The 16659-nt window shown below is 35.2% G+C and overlaps 2 protein-coding genes across 6 annotated transcripts; both read left to right on the top strand.

Annotated features, from left to right (window-relative positions):
* The first annotated feature begins 1269 nt into the window (after positions 1 to 1269).
* LOC111387989 (agamous-like MADS-box protein AGL8 homolog) lies at positions 1270 to 2887 on the top strand. Its single transcript, XM_023012644.1, has 3 exons — positions 1270 to 1332; positions 1601 to 1733; positions 2409 to 2887. Exons 1-3 carry the CDS (start codon positions 1285 to 1287, stop codon positions 2501 to 2503), a joined length of 276 nt encoding a protein of 91 aa, XP_022868412.1. The 5' UTR covers positions 1270 to 1284; the 3' UTR covers positions 2504 to 2887.
* Positions 2888 to 9276: 6389 nt separating this feature from the next.
* Positions 9277 to 15559, top strand: LOC111387986 (probable galacturonosyltransferase 11). Of its 5 annotated transcripts, none has more exons than XM_023012639.1 (3): positions 9277 to 9667; positions 9759 to 9921; positions 13759 to 15559. In XM_023012639.1, the coding sequence occupies exons 2-3, from the start codon at positions 9766 to 9768 to the stop codon at positions 15226 to 15228; spliced, it is 1626 nt and encodes a 541-aa protein (XP_022868407.1). In that variant the 5' UTR covers positions 9277 to 9667; positions 9759 to 9765; the 3' UTR covers positions 15229 to 15559. The 5 variants fall into 5 exon arrangements, with proteins under 5 accessions (XP_022868407.1, XP_022868408.1, XP_022868406.1 ...); XM_023012640.1 differs by having other exon boundaries at positions 9747 to 9921; XM_023012642.1 differs by having other exon boundaries at positions 9278 to 9667; positions 13774 to 15559.
* Positions 15560 to 16659: the final 1100 nt, after the last annotated feature.

Here is a 16659-nt window from a genome sequence, read left to right as displayed (position 1 = left end):
AAAATTAACTTATATTATCAATTCAAATTTTAGATAACACATATTTGGATATGAAGATTAATGATCATAATTCGTTTAATAATCTCTCCCGAGTGGACTAAAAATATCCTCTCGTGTGACTTTTCTGTATCTTTATGAAAGATGCAAAGATGCATATCATGTTTCTCTCTTGGCAAGGGTTTTAAAATATGGAAGAATCAATGAAAAGGGTTCGATAAACATTTAAAAAAGGCCAAAAATCGTTCCAATTAATTGCAAAATAGTCCCAATCTTTTAAAAACAGCAAATCAGGTCCCCCAACTCGGCAGACGGGGTGCCTAGGCTCTATGGCACAACTTGGCACTTGGAGGACGCTGAAGAGTTCTTTCTTTTTGTAGCTTCGATCCTAAGGATAATTGCACGTCCAGTCCCTCAACTTTTATGTTATCCATTTTGGTCCTCAAATTTTGACTTCCTTTTCAATAATGACCCCCAAAAAATTGCGACCCTAGATCCCTGAACTTTCGACATTTGTACACTTTTGTCCCCAAAGTCATGTTTTTGTACACTTTTGGTCCTTTTTCCTTCCTTTAGCTTTCTTCTCCTTCAATTTGGGATTTTGGCCTACAAAAACTATAATTACGCAATTATGAATAGAAATTCACTCAATTTCATCAATAATGAGATCGTTAAAGTACATTAAGTATAGCGATATATATCTATTTTTTATCGGACTTTACAATTACTGTTACTGCATGTCAAATATCAATTCAACCAGCAATCAATTAATCAAAAAAATCAAGGTTGTGTTTAGTTTGTTGTTTTCAAACTGTTTTCAGTTTTTACTTTTGCAAAACGCTAAAGACGTATTTGGCCGACATTTATGAAAATGCATTTTTTGAAAATAAATGTTAATTTATAACATAAAACTCGACACATTTATGATGTTTTGATTGTATTCTGTGGAAATTTTGAATACATTCAAAATATAGAAAACAAGCGTTAAAAATTAAAAACTTCGAAAAATAAAAATATAAAATTCTAACAAATAAAATTGGAAAATTAAAAGTTTTGAAAAAATTAAATGTAAAATTCTAAAACACTAAAATTCTAAAAAAAAAAAAAAATTATAAAAATTTCTAAAAAGATAAAAATATTTAAAGTTAATGATTATTTACATTAGAATTCTTAAAAAAAAAAANTTAGGCAAACAATTATTTATATTAAAGCTTACTTATCTCCTTTTGATTAAACTTTTAAGTTTAGCCAAACATGGGTGTACACTGAAATTTTTTAAAAAAAATTATGCAGAACCAACTCATGAACAAATCAATTGCTGAGCTTAAGAAAAAGGTATGTTCTTGTAGCTTTTATGTATAAAGTAGACATGATTTAAAGATGTTCGTGTATGTAAGAATGACACTATCTCGTTGGAATATAATAGGTACGTTGACCAAAAATAACATGTCTTAGTAATTGCAAATGATCTAGTTAACTTTACATCTTCTTGTAAATATGGTAATGATCCCGATGAAATGGTGTAGCCGAACTCGAATTTATGGAGAAAAATATTTTGTTTGCTGTTATTATATTGTATTTATCTTCCCTTGTTTCATATAAGGACAAGGCATTGCAAGATGAAAACACCTTACTTTTGAAGAAGATCAAAGAGGAGAAAGAATTATCCCAGAAGTTACAACAGGAACAAAATCATGACATCATATCTTCTTCTGTTCCACAACTTTTGAGCTCGGGTAAATTCTCTTTTTATATGCGTGCGCTGACAGATGGAAACCAGTTACTTTCATAATAAGTTACTTTTTTACTTAAAAAGTAACATGTATATCTAAGAGCACATTTGCGAACAAAAATTTATTCCTGGCTAACTTTTACAGATAAACATGGAGAAAAAGATAATTTTACATCAATAAAGTAGTCCTAATTTTTACGAAAATGTTAAAAACTTGAGTTCATCTGGTAAAAAAAAAAAAAACATTAATTAACTGCCTGTAATTTTCTTGCAAAATATAGCAATAACATTATGTTCAAAGCAGGAACTGTGCTATCCAGTTGAGAATACAGGGGAAAACAGAGAGACCATATATAAATTTGCACGTATAAAATGCAAGAGAATGAAATATCAATTTTCCATCCAAATTCCTACTTAAGGTGTTTGATTGTTATTTTTTGCCTTTGAAAATATTTTCAAACTTTTGAAAATATGCTTAATTTTCCCTTTTTTTTTCGGGGGGGAGGTGGTTTTTTCCTCAAAACAAGGAAAACATTTTCTTTTGTAGGTGATATTTTTCGTTTCAATCAAACACACAATTATAGTTATACAAGCATTAATATTTGCTTATTTGATTGGTACGCAAGGATTGAATATGTCCCTGCAGAAGACATTGAATTTAATTTACCAAGAATTTCAGGTGAACATGGAGAAGTTGAAGGCCAGTCTCAATCAGCTAATGCAGTAATACCTCCATGGATGATCAACCATCTGCACGAGTCCAATAGGGGATAAGAACATGTTTGGTTGTACTTAGAAGTTACTTTTCTGAAAGTATATATGTATCTACACATAGACCTTCGGAAAAAGTAACTTTTAAGTTATATTTAAGACCAATCGAAAGTCTTGTGTACATATTTATCCATAATCAGGCTTCCGATGGTTGGCTGCTATTGTACTACTTGCAAGGAGTGTTGATCTCGACCACCTCATTGTAAGTGAGAGGCGAGATTATTTGTTTAAGTGCTTTTAAAATACTGCTTGGTCGATGTTGTTTCAAGTTATCGTTATCGATATATATGAGCTATGTACAGAGGTAATAAATTGTACTGTGGTTTGGTATTGTACCGAAGATTGTAAATCACTATGTAATATGCTATATATATGCTAGTTTCTTAACTTTATTATTTGCATTCACTATTTTTTTAAATAATTGATTAACCTTGATTTTAACTTAGAAAAATTACTTAAGTGGTTATGCATCTTTTTTTTTTTTTTTTTTAAATTTTTTAATACCATGATAGACCTATAAAATTGCAAACGCGTTTGGAATTTATAAGAAATTCTCTCTCCAAAATCGTAAGTTCCATGAAAGTAAATATATTGTTGGAGTAACACATTTTCGAATTTAATAATTTAATCTACTTAAATGTTGATTGATAATCAATAAAAATTTGAATTTCTTGCATAAAAGATCTTAAAAAATGAATTACCTTGGAATTCATATCAAGTTTAGTGCAAACATGATTCATAATTTTCGGACTACAAACATAGCCAAAGATGTGGACAAATAAATTAGAAACTCCATGATGTCATTATACCTCAATTGCCGTAACCATGGGACAAAAAAGAGTGTTAAATTGGATATTTTAATTTAAAGAGCTATTACATTGAGAATTATCTTGTTTTTGCTACGCCGTCACAATTATTAGTTGCTGACGCAAATGAAAGAAAAAACTATAGTGTTTGATGGTTGTTGAATGTATTAAAGTTAACCCGTCAAATAATCATTGAGTTCTTTGAACGTAATCTTACAACTATTATAGAAAGACTCGTGGAGGATTGTGCATTGCACGATTCCTATTATAATTTAAGAAATTTATTTTGTAAAAAATTTTCTTTCAAGGACTAAGAAATCAGCAGATAGAATGTATGACATGTAGTTCAAAAAACAATATACTATGCAAGATAAATTAGAAACTCCAAGATGTCATTATACCTCAATTGCCGTCACAATGTGACAAAAATGAGAGAGCTATTAGATTGAGAATTAACTTGTTGCTGCGCAGCACAACTATTGATTGTTTTATTATTATTTTTTCCCCAAAGGTTCCTTTATTAAAATCCTCGTTTATGGCGGAGGAAAACCGTATTTGCAATATTAAAAAGACAATCCAAATATCAAGTAAGATCTCAATAGACACCATTACGCAAAACTTCAAACTGCATAGTTCACTTCCTCAAATAAGAGACCCCTATCACATCTAGACGAATTGAGCCTCGAGCAAGCCTTGGCCAGTCTATCCAGTTATTAACACGTTTCAAAAGGCCCTTAGCTCCCAACCCAGCTAGACAATCTGCCACTTGATTCCCTTCTCTCCATTGATGTGTCACTTGGTAATCAAACTTCGATAATAGCTCCACTAGATCATCCCAAAAGTCACACAGATACTACAAAGAACATTTCTAGGATAATATCCATGAGACCACCAACAGTGAGTCACACTCAATGTCAATATGATTTATCCCCAACTCACGACATAACTGCAAACCTTCAATGAGTGCTCTCAGTTCAGCTTCATTATTAGTCCCGTTGCTGAAATAATTACTAAAAGCTGAAACCAATTCACCTTTTTCATTTCTAATCACTCCTTCACCACCAATTTGTCTAGGATTCCCAAGACTACTACCATCGACATTAAGTTTCACTCAATTATGGAGTGGTTTTTTCCACGAAACCACTCGAATCTGCTTTGTTGTAGCTAGTACTCGAGTATCTCGAGCATTCAAAGCACATGCTCATCTTGACTAGTTAGCACCTTGGCATTTGAAGGGTTAAGAGAAACCTATTGTAACCAAAATTTAATGGATAAAAACATGTCCTCAACATATTCAAGCTTACCCTCAATCCTTGCTTTACATCTTCTTGTCCATGATCTCCAAGTAATTAAGCTTGGAAGCAAACCAATCAAGCATCCCAACTGTGAAGATTTTCTTGGTCTGTTCCACCATAAATTGATTCTTTCCACCCAATTTTGTCCAGCGCACACCCACCAAACAAACAACATTCATCCACACCTTATCTACAAAGTCTCCAAAGCTTAAAATATAAGAAGCATTTTCCTCGTGACCTGTAGAACATCAATCACGTTTGGATGCAAGGTTAATGCCAACTGACTTAATGCGTTCATCAACACATAAACTCCCATTTAGAGCTTTCCACATCCACACAGAGACACGTTTAGTCGGAGCATTATTCCACACCCAGGCCACCCTTTCAACTTGCTCAATTCTCACCTTCACCACCTCCCAAGCCGATTTTGTAGTAAATAATGAGTGTTTATGTGGTTTCCAAATCAACAAATCAGTTCTCGTTCTTCGAGTTTTAACCTGAGATACAACTTCCTTAGCCAGAGTGTCACCAACAAGGTTTTCAGTCGAACCATATCCCATCCATTTTCTAAGCAAATTTCATTAGTTTTCAGGTTCGATTCTAAAAGCTGGGTTACTTGTGCACATAGAGGGCCCCCCACTATCCATTTGTCAAACCAGAAAGAGCAAGAACCATCCCTTATCTTGCATTGACTGTGCTCAATCACCTCCAGAAGACATTTTCTCACTAACATCCAGAAGCGAGTTATGTCCAATATCCCCCGTTTAGAGTATCTAAAAAATCTTGCCCACAATGAATCTGAAGATAGAAACCGCAATTCCCCCCTCCCCAACACAAGTCGGCACAATTTGTTCCACGAACACGCTTTTTTCTTAGTACTTCAATTAATTTCACCCCAAAAAGGATGAAAGAATGGAATTTAACTTCCGGAACACAGATTTAGGAATACTCCGCACTAATAATAAATGAAGGGTCATACTAGAAAGGACATGACGTAGAAGCACTAGCCTCCCTTGTGATAATAAAAGCATCTTCCAACTAGCAATTTCTTCCTGAATTTTAACAATCAAAGACTCTAAATGACGAGAACTTAGCCCTCCTTGCACAACTGACACCCCCAAATACAACAAAGGAAATTGGCCCTCTTTAAACCCTATCTCCCCATATAACATCGCTTTTCTACACTGAAGAACAATTCTTTGAGAAAAAGGTGGCCGACTTTTCTTTATTGAAAAAGCCTCATAATTGAATACCATGGATTTGTTATGCACTGGTCAATCAACTGGCAAAATTTATTTGGGAAGCCAAAAGTTTGTAGAACATGCCTCAAGAAACGCCAGTCCGCCCTATCATACGCTTTTGCCATATCCAACTTAACCATCACATTTTCCCCTCGCACATTTTTTATTCATTGTACTAACTCGTGTAAGAGCGATATTTTCAACAATATTTCTTTCAACAATGACAGCTCATTGCTCAGCTGAAATAATTCTAAAAAGTAAGGCAGCCATCGACCAAAATTTTTTAGAAAATATTATAGACTACAAAGCACGGACTTATAGGTCTGCATTTATCAAACCCAATTGGTTTCTCCACCTTTAGAATGAGGGCAATATAAGATGATGTGTAAAACCGAGCAAGCTCTCCTCCAAAGAAATCTTGTGCAGCTTAAATCACTTCCTTTTTGATAATATCCCAACATTTCATTAAAAAACTTGATCCAAACTCATCCGACCTAGGTGAGCTATCCATGGGAATCGTAAAGACGGCCTCTTCTACCTCAGTCGACATAGCACAAAGATATTGACACTTTTCGTCAGTCAATGCATCATCAGTCAATCTAGATAAATCTAGTACTGTCCCACATGTTTTTTAGTAAGAAAATTATGAAAATACCTCACTTCTTCCATATGTATTTGTTGGGGAGAAAATAATTGAGTCCCATTCTCTAGCGTCATTCGGTCCAGCCTTCTATTTTTTCGATATTGTGCAATCACTGCATGAAAAAAATTAGTGTTGTTATCCCCCTCCCTAAGCCGCCGTTTCTTTGCTACTTGAGAGAGTCTAATTTCTTCTCGCTTCTACCATTCCGCTAACACAAATCCTATTCCACCTCATCCGAAAACCCCTCTTACAATTACTCTTCTAGTATCTCCGCTATTTCCTGAAGCTATGATATAATGTGATCAACCCTTCCAAAGACTTGTTTATTTCATATTTTTAGCGCCACTTTAGTCCTTGTAAGCTTTGCCACCAACCTCTGTAAACCTCCCAACTCCACATCCTGAGTGCAATCCACCCATGCTTCCTTAACACAAGACATAAAGGATTCATGCTCACAAGCAATGGACAGTGATTAGATGTCTCCTTAGCCAACAATCTCAAGCCCATTTTCGGATACAAACTAGCTGCCTTGGAATTAGTAAAAGTCCGATCAAGCCGAGCCCCTCCTAGGTACTCCATCTTGGCCATTACACCATGAAAAATTTCTCTCCTCCGAATTTAACTCAATCACCCCTCATCTATCAATACAAATATTAAAATCATCCATCGCCACCATAGGGTGTTGTTGCCTACCTATACGCTCTGAATCATTTCTAACGATATTAAAATCACCAGCGACAATCCAAGGTAAACAGCTAACCATTATTCTCTCAAATTCTCGCCACAGCAACCTGCTTTCTAGAGCAATACATTTAGCATAAATGAAAGAAATCATCACCATACTTGATTTCCCTTGTAAAGGCTCAAAAGTCAGGGGTTAAGTATTACAAATTCAATTTTCATGTGGCAAGTTTCAAAATGCAAAACTCGGGTATTAACTAATTAATTAAAAATATTTATTAATTAATAAGGTCACAATTATATAATTAATGGTCACAACTTTATTCATTGTCATATATTGTCAAATTAATTGGCTACAAATTATTTAAAGGTCACAAATCAAAAATTTTATAGATCGCGGTTTATTTTATTGGTTACAAATCAAAAAATTACATGTTACAATTTATCTATCGATTACGGATTTTCAAATTTATTGGTCAGAAGTTATATTTTAGTTACAAATTATCGAATTATAAAGTCAGTTAAATAGTTGGTCATATACACCAAATAGTGGGTCATCAACGCCACTGCCACCCCAGCAACCACCCTCAACCCATCATCGTCGCCGCCACCACGACATTATTACCAACAAAATCGTCACCACTAGATTCAATCAACTGCCAAGAAAAATCACAACGCCACCAATAACCTTCTCCACCGCCACCAAAAACCACCACGATCACCACCACCAAACACATGAACAATATCCAACCCACAAACTAACCAATATAACCAAACCATCGACACGACCACCACCAAAAACCATCACAGCCACCAAGACCACAACCACCACCAGAAACCACTACCAAACACACCCAACAATACACCACCTCCCAACCTTACCAACACTACCCAAATCACCACTGCCACACAAGCACCGTTGCTACCATCACCATCATCATCACCATTGGCAAAACAACCACAACCTCCACTCCTTCACAGACCAACCACATCAACCACTGCTGTAGATCGCAAATGGTTATTGTTCTGCAATAGATCAATGTTCATGATAAGAGCAACGACATCGACGCTTAACATCAATAGATTGCAAAACCCCTAGCCATCGCCATCGTCGTCGTGAGCAAATAAGAAGAAGCGCTCACGTCCCTCTCCTTAATCGTCATGAACAAATAAGAAGCAATGTGAATCGAAGAAGAAGCATAAAAATGGTGGAGTCGCTGTTGCCGTGAGGAAGACGAAGTGAATGTCACGTGTGGCGGTTGGGGTGAATTAATTAGGGATACTTGATTTTTGAACAAATAAATTTGATCGCTAATTTTTGAATTGTGCATTTTAAAAACCTGGATATTTGTAATTTCCACTAAACATTAAGTTCTTCTTTGAACGTTATCTTTCAAGTATTATAGAAAGATATATCCGTGTAGAGCTCTTAATTAGCACTCCAATGATTTTCTCTCCGCACCTTGATTTCCTTTTATTTATTTGTTTTATTTTGTTATTTAAGCTTTTTAAAATTTAAGCAGATGGATCTGAGACAATTTGTACATTTTTTTAATAACAAAAGACTAATGATCACAATGTCTCGATCATATTGCTTCACTTTCTTGCCACTCAATAACTAATACTCCAATTTTCTCTTACTTCTAAGTAAAATTTCTAAACTTAGTCAAAGAAGAATTTAGTTTTCTAGAAACGAAAAGTAACATAATGCTTTTTCAAAACTAATCCTTTTACACGATTGCTTCTTAAATCACCTAGAATCAATTTGATTGACACGAGGTAAAAATGATTTTAAAATAATGTCATACATAGTCAACGATTTCTAATTATTCAAACATTAATGAATAACAAGCTAATAATAAATTAATACATTAAATAATAAGCTGTCACATGAAATGAGTTGACTATAACGAGTATTACAAATAATTTTAGAGTAATGCCGTTTGTACCCGAGCGTTTACACGGCCCCTTCGCGTCCCTTTCATGGGGGTCGGCACTGACTCCTGTGTAAGGGGAGAGGTGGGGCCGGGCAACCGGGCTTGTAAAAGTTTGGGTGGTCTATGATTTTAACCAAGACGGGAACCGTGATTTGTACTTCGTAATCGTAATCGTAATCACCAGGCACATGCTCTTCATGTGCAGGTCCTGCTCTCCTTTATTAGATTTGCCCAAATTGCTCCCTCCTCAATGAACACAGATAACGCGCACACATGTTTCACTCTTCCCACGTAAATCCGACACTTCGTCTTGCGTGATAGGTCTTTCACATTCAAAACCGATCTAAGTGTCACCTCAAATCGACAGATTGTGTACTATTTTACCTTACTATTTTGATATATTGGTCAATTTCATATTGAATTTTGTAGTGCATAGGTCTATATATGCAGCCACCCCTTTTTTTTTTCGGATTTCTTGATCAGATCTTATGTATTGAGTTTCCTTCCAATTCTTGATTTTGAGTGTGAATTGAATGGTGGGTCGTCACAAAATCTTGATTTGAGGTAAAAACTATGTTCTTTTGTCGGTTTGATTCAATCTGAGTGATGGTTTTTCTTGGATTCTTGAATTGGTATTGAATAGTGGAAGACACAGGTGAAAGATGCGGCGACGGGCAGCCGATTACCGGCGCCCGGTTCGAAGGAGGTTGTCATGTTGGATCTGGGGGCTTCTTGTGATATTTTCAGTTGCAGGTTTTGCTTTGTTTGTTCTTCATCACAATCAGCACCAGGAGGATCTTGTGGAGCAGCCTGTTTTAGTAAGTATAGAGCAGAAATTATTTCCCTTTCAATCTTGCTACATAGACATGCTTGACATAATTCTTAACATAATACATACTACGGCGTGACAACCTATCATTGAACTGATTAAGATATTGTCAACTTTTCCATCAAATTACATGTTGCCAACACTTATTATATCAACCATTATGTCACCTACTTCCTGGCAAAGTAGCATTATTCTTTCCCTTTTACATTGTGAATCTTATTATTTCTTTAATCGTGCCTGGATTGTTTATGGATTATTGCCAGTTTGAGTTAAATGTTTTACGTGTTTGATTAAGTGGAAATCTTTTCCTTCTTCAATTCCAAATAAAAATACAAAATAAAGTTCCAGGGAATTTTTTCTAGTCTTCTGATGCTGCATTAATCTTTTGTTTTGTTTTTTTTTTTCGTTGTTGTTTTGGAACATAACAATATAGTCATGATCTACGAAGTTTATTCTTCATAATTATCTCTACAGGTCCTATGTGATGTTTCAAGTAATCAGTAGAGTATTTATTTATTTTTTATTTTTATTTATTTTTAATTCTAGGGATTAATAATAGCTACCTTCAAGCTTCGCAAGAATGTAGCCTCGCCCTTCAGATTATGCGTTAGATGTAGTTGGTGCAAAAAATGCAAATCTATTATTGATTCGTAAAGTTTGATGCGGTTGTGTGGTCTGGAGGTTTCTGGAACTAGACATATCAATGATTATTTGTGGCGTTGTTAAGAACTCAGAGATATCCTGTGGATAACTACATACGATGTGTAATAGTCATGATCGTGAAGGTAGCTCTCACTTATAGTGAGTTTCGTTTACATAGTCTTCAAGGTTTGAAATGGATATTCCACTTCGTGACCAAGGTTGGTGAAACCATTCGTTCCAATATTGTTCTAGGTGTTTGTCATTGACTTTGTCTTTGTCGTCCAAAGTCCAAGAATCAATCTATATACAATTCTCCCCTATTCCGGTCTTGGAAAAGATGGAATATTTATCAAAAACATGGATTTTTATTGCAGAATGAAATCTTATTGAAGTGTCACATGTTATGTAAACTTTGCTTCTGAAATGCTTAAGGTGCTAAATAAATTTGGGGTTGGTGATGCTTTAGGTGTCATACAAAATTGGGGCTGGCAATGCTTCAGGTGTTACACAGAACTTTACTGCAATTCATGAGCATATAAGACTTTGTCATCTTGGAGCAGAAGCATTTCTACATCTTCACTTTCTAATATTCTTTTTCTATTTTTATAACCGTGGGTGTCCGAGTTAACTTACGTGCACCTCGACTAATTCCACGAGGTCTTGAAATTTACAGTCAGATATTCACCTCAATAGCCCTTAGAGGACTCGAACGGGTGATTATTGGGGAGCAAATCCAAGGCCTGACCACTGAGCTATCCCTAAGAGTTCACTTTGTAATATTCTTGAATGAAAAACTTGTGAGGTGACACGTTGCTACTGGTTTTGACTTGAAGAATTATATGAAGTTTTATAAATTTTGCTTTGTGCAGAAAAAAGTACATATGTAGGAGTTTCGTAAGATAAATAGGGGCCCAAAGAATTTGCTAGAGTAAGTTTATTGAGTTTGTTATTTAAGATTCTTGAAATGGAAATAAAGTGTCAATTTTTTCTAAGAGGTGCTCTTGTCATCATCAGCAAAATTCAACAATGAACTGAACGTTTTCCTCGAATAAATATATGGTCGGACACAAGAATCCTTTTCCGCCACTTGGCCCACTTCATTCAGTTTAATGCTAGATTTATAAGAAGACCTAGATCAACTAGATTCTTAGCCATTACCACACGCCATGTTATTTTTGGTCTACTCCTCGCTGCTTTGACATGTGTTATCGAGATCACATCAATCTTATGACTAGGAGCCTCTAAGGTCTACGAAAAAACATATTACAATAACCTAAGTCGATATTCCCTCAATTAATCTCAATTTACGCTACACACTTGCTTGGCCTAGGCTTATTTCTTATGTTATCAAATTTATTATGACTGCACATCCATTGTACAGTCATCTTATGGGCATTTTGTTCTTAAATAGTTCCACACCTCGGTATCATAAAGCATAGCAGGTCTGTCGCTATAGAACTGACATTTTTAACCTTGGATTTTCTTGTCATTCAGAAGTCGGATATGGTTGCTATTATAGTAATGTAATACAATAGATATTATGGGGTTGTCTCGGTATTCTATTTTTGTGATATATATTCAATAAGCTGAAAGGAATTACAGTGGATTCTCTCTCTAATTTGACCATCAATTTCTGCCTAAAGTAAAATGAAACTACCCTCCCCTATTTATACTGAGAAGCCTATACAATGCATTCTACTAAATTCCTGTATTACCCCTCTACGACTTTAGCCTATCAACTAGTAACCTATCAGTCTGTTGTTTGGGCATACAAAAGAGAAAAGCCTCGTAAGATACAGAAGAAAGATTCTTCCAGTTTAGCTGGTTATATTATATTCACCTGGGTGAAGACGGAAAATTGATTTTTCTTTTGCTTTGCTTCTTTGACGCTTCATCCCTAGGAAAGTAAATGAAAGTACCAATTCATCCTCCATCTGATTGTACTAAAATATTAGTTTCTCTCATCATCTCTTCCAATCACATCATCTTTTAATTACACCTCACTTTTCAAAGAGTTTTCCCTCCCCCTGATGTTACACTGTTCTTCCTGCTGTTAACTGGAAAACTGGAAAGATACTTCAAAACATTTGCCCCATCTTTTGAACTAAATCTTGTCAAGATGATTAGCTACTGTTCCAAAGCGAAGTTGCTGAAGTTTCTTATGAAACTAGGTTTTTTGCCAAGGCTGAAGGTGATATAAGAAACACTGATTATTATGAAGGACATTCTACATCATAGAAGATGCGGACTAAGTATTAGTAGTGCAAATTCTATTCGAGATGCCTAAGCTTTATAAATGGTGGGTTGCTGCTTTAGAACAGGATAAGTTTATTCTATTTCTAGTTGGGAAGTTTACTCATGACCACTCTATCAAAAGAATGCATCAAAGCTGATGTCTTTTAGCATTTAAGAAAATTGAAGTTTCTCTAGTCAGATTGCCATCTGAACAAAGTTGATGGAGATTTATGTAACCAAGCTTCTAAGGCTGGATTAACCCATTTAGAGGAGTGGTCAACTGAATATATTCCTGGGTTAACCAATAAAAAAATAATAATAATAATAATAAAATTGGACTATGCTGGAAGAGAGAATCTGGTAAATTTTGATGCTGAAGTAGTTAAAACTGAAAAATTTTCCATGGATCTTGCATAGGAGATGCCTTTAAAGGTAGCAGATTTTCTGTGAAGCTCTTCCAATGCTGAATCTGAACAGTTTCTTGACAATTTCTCTTATTGGTGACGTTGAATGCGCCATAAAATCTCTTTGCCAAGAGAAGAATACCGAGAAATATGATTTATTTAAATGTCATTATCATTCCATAAATTTCTTTGGTGATAATATCTTTATCACACTTCCGACAGTAAACTTCAGGCCCCATGGGATTAGTCAAATTGCGCGTAAATTGGTCCGGACACCCATGGTTATCAAAAAATAATAATAATAATAATAAATAAATAAATCTTTATCACACTAAGATTTTTCTTAAAATAATTTAGCGTTAATATAATTAGAAGTATTTAAACATTTACTTCAATGTGCAATGTATGTAGCTCTGTGTATCCATTTCCTTGTTACTGTGATTACTCTTCATGATGCTTTAAATGTTAGAAGACACAGTTTCATATAATTTTATTGTCTGATGATTTTTTAACTGGTTTTGATTGTTTATCATTCTGTAACTTAGTCCTCTCTTTGCCAGGATACAAATACCAAAAATGAAAAGTTTGTTCACAGGCATTTAAATTTTACTGAAGAACTCTTAAGTGTTCGATCATATGCCAGACAATTAGCAGAGCAAATGACCCTTGCCAAAGCTTATGTGATTATTGCAAAGGAGCATAACAATTTTCATCTTGCTTGGGAGCTTAGTTCAAAAATAAGAAGTTGTCAATCTCTTCTTTCAAAGGCAGCAATGAAGAACGAGCCGGTATCATTGGATGAAGCCGGCCCAATGATTATAAGTTTCTCATCCCTCATTTTTAAGGCTCAAGATGCTCATTATGATATTGCAACCACTATGATTACAATGAAATCCCATATTCAAGCCCTTGAAGAACGTGCACATGCAGCTACCATTCAGAGTACGGTATTTGGACAATTGGCTGCAGAATCAGTACCAAAGAACCTTCAGTGTATTGACATTAGACTCACTTCTGATTGGCTGGAGAAAAAGTCACTACAGGAACTTGCAGATGAGAGGAGGAACTCGCCCCGACTAGTCGATAATAATCTTTACCATTTCTGCTTATTTTCAGATAACCTTCTGGCTGTTTCAGTTGTTGTGAATTCTACTATTTCTAATGCTGATCATCCCAAGCAGTTTGTATTCCACATTGTAACGAATGGAGTGAAATACGGGGCAATGCAAGCTTGGTTCCTTGGTAACGATTTCAAAGGGGCTACAGTAGAAGTCCAAAATATTGAAGATTTCACGTGGTTGAATGCATCTTACTCTCCGGTTTTAAAACAGATAAATGATAAAGATTTACGGAAATATTACTTTGAGGGGTCGAGGGATATGAGTCTTGAATCTAAATTACATAATCCTAAGTACGTCTCTCTGTTGAATCATCTGCGATTTTACATCCCAGAGATCTATCCACAGCTTGAGAAGATAGTTTTTCTTGATGATGATGTTGTTGTTCAGAAGGATTTGACCCCACTTTTTTCATTGGATTTGCATGGAAACGTGAACGGGGCAGTGGAAACTTGTCTTGAATCCTTTCACCGGTTTTACAAGTATCTCAATTTTTCAAACCCAATTATCAGCACCAAATTTGATCCTCAAGCATGTGGATGGGCATTTGGGATGAATGTTTTTGATCTGATTGCTTGGAGAAAGGAAAATGTCACCGCGCGATATCACTATTGGCAGGAACAAAATGCTGATGGGTCACTGTGGAAGCTCGGCACTCTTCCTCCTGGATTTTTAGCTTTTTATGGATTGACAGAGCCACTTGATCGGAGATGGCACGTCTTAGGATTGGGTTACGATCTGAACATCGATAACCGTCTGATCGAGACTGCAGCCGTGATTCATTTTAACGGGAACATGAAGCCGTGGCTAAAGTTAGGAATAGGCAGGTATAAGCCTCTATGGGAACATTATATGGATCAGACTCACCAATATCTGCAGGATTGTTTCACAAGTTAATATATATGATACTTTCAAGTGGCGGGAAGTTAATTTGACCGCTCATTTTCGCTTCTTAGAACCATCATTGCATTACCATAGTGTTAGAAGTAGAAATTTTCGACATTTATGAGGGGGAAGAGAATTCTTTTTACACACTAGAAAGTAAGCATGTATCAGGTAAAACTGTTAAAGGTTGTAGGGGATTTCATTTTTGGCTGATCTGCTCTTCTGCAAATTGTAGTGTAATTGTTTTTATTAAGCACTTCAGTTCTCTCTCAATTTGTGTTGGGTTCTTTGTTTCATTTTTTAGACAAAACGAGACAGTATTAAGGAAGACAAATTATTATTATCATTTTTTTTTTCCATTTTACTTTCTTGATCCCTAAATTGTTGTTACAAATATGTCTTTTACATGGAAAAAAATAGGAAAATTAATTTGAATTGCTAAGTTAGCGTTATTATCGGTAATAATATTTGGCTGGCATATCTCCTCATTTTACTCTCATTACCTTATTGAGAAATCTTAACTGACTCAAAACTATATAACTCCCATTTTCATGCCTCATTTCCTCCTCTAATTCAAATTCAAATTCAAATCATACATTTCTCTCTATTAGTTGGCACTCTCAACAACCACCACCTCTGCCACCAGCGAAAACGCAAAGCATACGAAACTGTTGAACTAGTTAAATGGTTTAAGGATGAGCTCACCATATACAATTATTATTATTATTATTTTTCATTTTACTTTCTTGATCCCTAAATTGTTGTTACAAATATGTCTTTTACATGGAAAAAAATAGAAAAATTAATTTGAATTGCTAAGTTAGCGTTATTATCGATAATAATATTTGGCTGGCGTATCTCCACATTTTACTCCCATTACCTTGTTGAGAAATCTTAACTGACTCAAAACTATATAACTCCCATTTTCATGCCTCATTTTCTCCTCTAATTCAAATTCAAATTCAAATAATACATTTCTCTCTATCAGTTGGCACTCTCAACAACCACCACCTCTGTCACCACTGTCGCCAGCGAAAACGCGAAGCATACGAAACTGTTGAACTAGTTAAATCGTTTAAGGATGAGCTCACCATATACAATGATGAGAATCGTTCGTTGGCGTCTAAAAGATATAGTATCGTGTTTTTACTCAAGCCGGTTCCCTTTAGGTAATCAAGTCTAAGCTTACGAGATCTAGTTATTTATTCATGATCTTCCTATTGGAGTCTTGGGTATGTTGTCATGCTCTAAGGCTTTAGTATTCTGCAGTATTAAGGAAGAAAAGTAAGTTAAAATCTTATTTATCATATCGTTAGTATCATATGCACTTGAATTCTCGCTCTTTCTAGTTTAAATAACTGACGGTGTTCTATTTTAGATGAAAAACCCGGAAAGTTTTGTTCCACGGTACCTCGAATGCCAAATGGAGGCGTAGTTATCACC

Source organism: Olea europaea, unplaced genomic scaffold (assembly GCF_002742605.1).
Source record: "Olea europaea var. sylvestris unplaced genomic scaffold, O_europaea_v1 scaffold4425, whole genome shotgun sequence".
In the NCBI taxonomy this organism is placed as follows: domain Eukaryota; kingdom Viridiplantae; phylum Streptophyta; class Magnoliopsida; order Lamiales; family Oleaceae; genus Olea; species Olea europaea.
This window is presented reverse-complemented; position numbering and strand designations above follow the sequence as displayed.